At 37.3% G+C, this 6,000-nt stretch overlaps 1 protein-coding gene across 1 annotated transcript; it reads left to right on the top strand.

Moving 5' to 3' along the window:
• Positions 1 to 596: 596 nt before the first annotated feature.
• Positions 597 to 2,601, top strand: LOC129939361 (elongation factor 1-gamma). The gene is made up of 3 exons (XM_056047346.1): positions 597 to 755; positions 881 to 1,030; positions 1,228 to 2,601. Exons 1-3 carry the CDS (start codon positions 744 to 746, stop codon positions 2,353 to 2,355), a joined length of 1,290 nt encoding a protein of 429 aa, XP_055903321.1. The 5' UTR covers positions 597 to 743; the 3' UTR covers positions 2,356 to 2,601.
• Positions 2,602 to 6,000: the final 3,399 nt, after the last annotated feature.

Raw genomic sequence — 6,000 nt, 5'->3', positions numbered from 1 at the left:
TGGCACTTCCCTTTGTTATGGGTTATGTCATTGACCTACAAGATATGTACTACTAGTAGCCAACTTCGCCATGGTGTCATCTATTCCTTAAAGGAACTACTAGAGGCCCTTCTGTAGGTTGAGCGGAAATATGGAGAACATTTTTAACTTGATTTTTGTGTTCTGTTTATTTTATCTAACTTTTTAATAGTGATAGTGCAGCAAAGAAACAACAGATGGCGTATTAAATTAGTGTTTTGCGCTAAACAAACAAAGAGAGGAATCATTTTTAAGGAGGGTTTTGTATGAGAATTATTATCGACTAGCTGTCCATACCTAGTATGTCAATGACTTAAGAACTACTTGTGTAGATTTAGTTTAGGTTAGTTTAAGTTTATGTTTAATGACAAATATTTACATTTTCAATAAGTTATGTTTGTTTACATAATTGATTTTTTGTTTTGATTTAGTTAAATGTCAAAATTAAATTAGTGTCTTTTGTTGTATTTTACTTTGTTCTTTTATTTAATTAACAAATTCATTGATCTTACAACTTAATACCTTTTCCTGATTTTTTCCATAAAGTTAGTGACAAAGTTGCTAAATGTAAACTCTACTTCAACTACACACTTCAAACACATCCCAAATTACTGCGCTCAAATCGCAGTCACCCGGTATTTACTTTTTTTTGAACGTCATCGACACATCAGGTCCATGTGAACACACTCTCTGTCAAATTTCTTTCTCTCCGGCAAACGGCAACGATGGCGACAGGAGTGAGTAAAAAATCTAAAATTTAATTTTCAATTATCTAAGCCATCCGCATAGTTTTTTAAAAAATATTTATTTAATCCCCAAGTTAAATTATTGAACTAACTGATTTTAATATTTTCTCCACCAGACACTTTATACTTATCCAGATAACTTCCGTGCTTACAAAGCACTCATCGCCGCTCAGTATTCTGGGGCTAAAGTGAAAGTGGCCGAAGGTTTTGTTTTTGGCGAGACAAATAAAACTTCGGATTTCCTTAAGAAGTTCCCAACTGGCAAGGTAAGAATTTTGTTTGTTTAATTTTTAAGAAATAAAGTTTTTTAAAAAAAAATGTAACCGGTGCAAGATTTGCATTTTGCATACGTCATCTGAGACGGAGTGGAGTGTGGGGGGAAATTTAACTCCCTCCCTTCTCTTTACTACCGGCTTCTTCTCATCAATCCCAATTCTAAACCCAAACATTCATCACATTCCAGGTCCCTGCTTTTGAAACATCCGATGGCAAGGTCTTGAGCGAAAGCAATGCCATTGCTTACTTCCTGGCCAACCAACAATTGCGTGGCTCCAACGAATACCTCCAGGCCCTAGTCCAACAGTGGATCAACTTTGCTGACAATGAAATCGTTCCAGCCTCGTGCGCATGGGTGTTCCCTCTTTTGGGCATCATGCCAATGGCCAAAAACAGCACTGCCAAGGACGACGTTGCCGCCGCCTTGACTGTCCTCAACAACAAGCTGCTCGAGTCCACCTTCTTGGTGGGTGAGCGCATCACCTTGGCTGATATCGTTGTGTTCACCAGTTTGCTGCACTTGTACCAATACGTGTTGGAGCCATCCCTACGTGCTCCCTATGTCAACCTAAACAGATGGTTCAACACCATCCTCAATCAGCCACAGGTCCAAGCCGTTCTCAAGGGATTCGTCCTTTGCGAGAAGACCCTGGCATACGACCCCAAAAAATACGCCGAATTCTTGGGCAAATCTGGTGCTGGTGCATCCGGTGCTAAGGCCGAAAAGAAGAAGGAAGAGAAGAAACCACAGGAGAAGAAGTCCACCCCCAAGAAGGAGGAGGAGGCCGCAGAGTTAGACCTCGCTGACGAAGCCCTCGCCATGGAACCCAAGTCCAAGGATCCCTTCGATTCCATGCCCAAGGGAACCTTCAACTTCGATGACTTCAAGCGCGTCTACTCCAACGAAGAAGAAGCCAAGTCCATTCCATACTTCTTTGAGAAGTTCGATGCCGAGAACTACTCCATCTGGTTCGGCGAATACAAATACAATGATGAACTCGCCAAGGTCTTCATGAGCTGCAACCTCATCACTGGAATGTTCCAGCGTTTGGATAAGATGCGTAAGCAGGCCTTCGCCTCAGTGTGCCTCTTCGGTGAGGACAACAACAGTACCATCTCCGGTGTGTGGGTATGGCGCGGCCAGGAACTGGCTTTCCCCCTCTCTCCCGACTGGCAAATCGATTACGATTGCTACAACTGGAAGAAACTCGATGCCAAGTCTGACGAAACCAAGAAATTGGTAACACAGTACTTCTCATGGACTGGCACAGATAAGGATGGACGCAAGTTCAACCAAGGCAAGATCTTCAAATAAGCAAAATGCCATTTACAAAATAAAATACTTAGTGCTGTCCCAAACATGTTAAAGTCGTGACGTCAGCGACAGCGCCAGCGTCCTAACCAGCAACAACAACAACACACAACTCGTAATTTATAATCAATCTTTTTTTAAAAATGCTGTTTTATTGTTTTTGGTTGTAATGCCTTGTAATATGATAAATGATACAAAATAACAAAATAAGAAACATACAATCCAACACTCAAAAATCAAAGAAACAAACGTGTTTTTTTTATGTTTGCTTGTTGTGGGTGGAGGGAAGAGACACGTGTGGGAATGTGGTTGGTATTTGGGGGTTGGATCTTGGCCAACAATGTGGCCATTGCTCGTCATCGCTAGATTCAAGGGTACCTATTGGGTGTTCATCTTGTTATTGATTGTCTTTCTTTTGTTTAGATTCCCATAAACTAATTGGTGGCCATGAATCATGATGGCTTATGTTGTTCTTGTTTGTTTATTTGACTTGAAAGGAATTTTTAATTTGTTTAATCACCTGCTGCATCTGGACATCATTGATAAATGAAGGTTGCCGAAATACTCTTAAGCATTTTTCGAGCATCATTTTGTAGGAAAGTTGCTATCAGAAAACTCGCAAATATTAAAGTTTTATTTTTATAAACTCTTTCAAATATTTATGCATCTTTATATTGTGCGCGCTCTGAAATTGATATAATAAAATACATCACGTATCTTTCCCACCTGAGTACTTTTTGAACTGAATTGAAAGTATTTATTTAACGTAGATATGCCTTTTATAATTTACAATAAGAAATCTAAAGATATTTACAATGGCATAGGTATTTAAATATTTTATTCAACATAGTTAATAGTTAAAGCGCTTTGAATATGAAAGACTTAACCCTAGACCCGTGTACTATAAAATTTCTACTTATCGTGCACTTGGGGACTGTGTGCCCAAGTGTAATTTTCATACAAAATGTGAGACAGTTGTGCTGAAAAGCCGATTTTAATTTAAAAAAAAAACTAATTAATTGATAGTTTATTGAAAAATGAATTGAAATATATAATACAAATGGAATGAATAAGCATGATAATTAATATTTTACAAGTTGTTTTGATAAATTTAATTGATAAATGTGATAAACATATGTTACAAATGAACAGAATAATGAATAAGAATAATAATAATGTGTGTAATTGAAATGTGTATAATTAAGTTGGACTGTGTGTTCTAGAAGGTAGAAAAGTGCCTTCATCTTCGACACCATGGCCATTTTTAGCCACATAGCATTTTTCGCACACTCTTACATAGTGCTTTGTGCATGTAGCTGTATAGCATAAATCGCAAACTGCTGTAGTCTTGTTATCTTTTTTTATAACTTTACAAACTTCGCAGCGTTGTTTTAGAGTATTTGGTCTGGATGTGGGTAACATAGTTACTGTTTGAATCTCGTAACCTATGAGTTTCATGGCTGTCTTCACTTTTGTTTGAAGCGTTGTTTTGGCGATTCGATTTTGTAAATGCTTGTCCGCAAGCTCTAAGGCTAGTTCTTTCAAAAACCTTTTTCTCTTATCGGATCTTTTCTTGCTTACATACCATGTGGGTTGACAAATGTCAAACAACCTGTAAGCAGCAACACCGCACAGTCCAACAGATTATAGAATACCGTTACCGGCCAACGGTTAGTTTTTCGCTTACAGGTGTATACGGTCACCATTCGGTCCAAAGTATCAACCCCGCCCTTTGTTGAGTTGTAATCTATGATGACTTCTGGTTTTTGTGTTGCTTCATCTATTTTGTCCTCATGATGAGTTGTAGAAAGCATAAGTACATTTTTTTTTGTGTTGCTTGCATAACTACATAATTGAATGCACTGAGAGTAACAAAAAATTGAAGAAAATTTGTCCCTGGTCCTTTTGAAATCCTTATCGGCTGGTGTAAAGACCTTAGGTAGTTGCGGCTTATTGCTTTTTATTGTGCCGACTGTTGTTGTTTTTCTTGTCATCAAGTTCAAGGCTAATGGTACAGAGGTGAAATAATTATCCGTCGTTATGTTATAACCCTTGTCCATATACTTTTCCGCTAGTCGCATCACTAGTTGATGAGATATTCCCTCAGATCGATTTTCAACGGGTTGTTGGCCAACATATATTTCTCCTTGGAGAGGGTAGTTGGTTTTAGCATCCACAATCCAAAATATTTTTACTCCATATTTCCCAGGCTTATTGGGCATGTACATTTTGAATGGGCATCTTCCCCTTGTGCCAACGAGTTGTTCATCGATGGTAAGCTCTTTCGAAGGTTGATAACAACTAATGAGGTTACTTTGAAACAAATTCCACACATGCCTAAACGCAGCTAGCTTATCACTTTGGAGTCGAAAAGTTCGGGATCTTCCGTCATCGAATCGAATGAATCTGGGGGGTCATTCCGTAAAACGATAATCGTTCGACGATATCGTTTCGACGATAGTCTCACTTCACGTAAGACGATAATCGTCAAAGTGATATCGTCCAAACGATAGCGTTTGCACGATAGCTAAGTAGGTATCGTCTGCTATTAATTTACATTGACAAGTAAGCAAATTGAAGCAAAAAAGTTTGGGTGTAGTTTAGTTTTGTTACAAAATGAAAATAAAAACTCAAAAAAATACAATGAATTCGGTTACGCATTTTTATATATGTACAAAACATTAGTAATCTCTCTTAATTGTTGTTAAATAAATAAAACACTTGTAGTTTTGGAATTGCAAAAGAGGACTTTATAATGATATTATAAACAATAAATTTACCAGACGGTTGTCGTTCTACATACATAATGTACATTATATGCATTCAATATTCAAATTTGTTATAAATTTTGAAACTTTGGGGCGTAGGAACATTGGTATATTCGACAGGCAACAATTTTTGTATCGCTCTTGCACAAAGCAGTAATGCAAATTAGTTTTGGAAACATTAAATATTTTTGAAGCCAAGTTATGTTCCCTGTGGATAAAATGACGTCTTCACTTCCTTCCCTTTGACCAAATTGGGTTTATTATTGCAGCTGATTTACAAAAATATAAGACATTGAACAAACATTTTCACATTATTGTTTTATCTTCGGCAGCAACAAATGAAAACACAAAAAGTGACAATAACAACAAACATCACAAAATAATTGGTATGTTTATTAAAAATACGTTTTTTGCAAATTTTCAAAATTTCCCATAGAGAAAAACCAAGTTTAATAACATTTTCAAGCTATTGAACAAGCATTATCTTTCGTTGAGTTCATTTTGACATTTGGAATATACTCAACGAACTTATACTGAAAACGATTGAACGAGACGATAGTGATAAAGTTACGTGAACCAAATTATTGACGATATCGTTAATGATAATCGTTTTGACGATTATCGTTTCGGAAATTACGGAATGACACCCCTGCTTATTTGCTCAAACCTCTCTAAGGACATAACTGCACGGTAAAAGGCCATATTACTCTCATGGAAAAGATCCTTTGCCTCTACACCATAAGCTTTTTCAGCTCCAGCGTACAGCAGTATGGCAATGTAGGCAAAGATCTCATCCAAAAATACTCCATTACCAAGATCGGAATCTCAGACTGACATTTCGGTTTGCCTACAAGCTAAGTACACACTAAATGTGAGAAAG

This window comes from Eupeodes corollae, chromosome 1 (genome assembly GCF_945859685.1).
Source record: "Eupeodes corollae chromosome 1, idEupCoro1.1, whole genome shotgun sequence".
NCBI classification, from domain to species: Eukaryota; Metazoa; Arthropoda; class Insecta; order Diptera; family Syrphidae; genus Eupeodes; species Eupeodes corollae.
The sequence above is the reverse complement of the archived record's forward strand: the minus strand, read 5'-3'. Positions and strand labels throughout refer to the sequence as shown.

Coding starts and splice junctions, on each gene's coding strand:
- LOC129939361 (XM_056047346.1), top strand. Junction 1,031..1,227: donor AGAAGTTCCCAACTGGCAAG/GTAAGAATTTTG, acceptor ATCACATTCCAG/GTCCCTGCTTTTGAAACATC.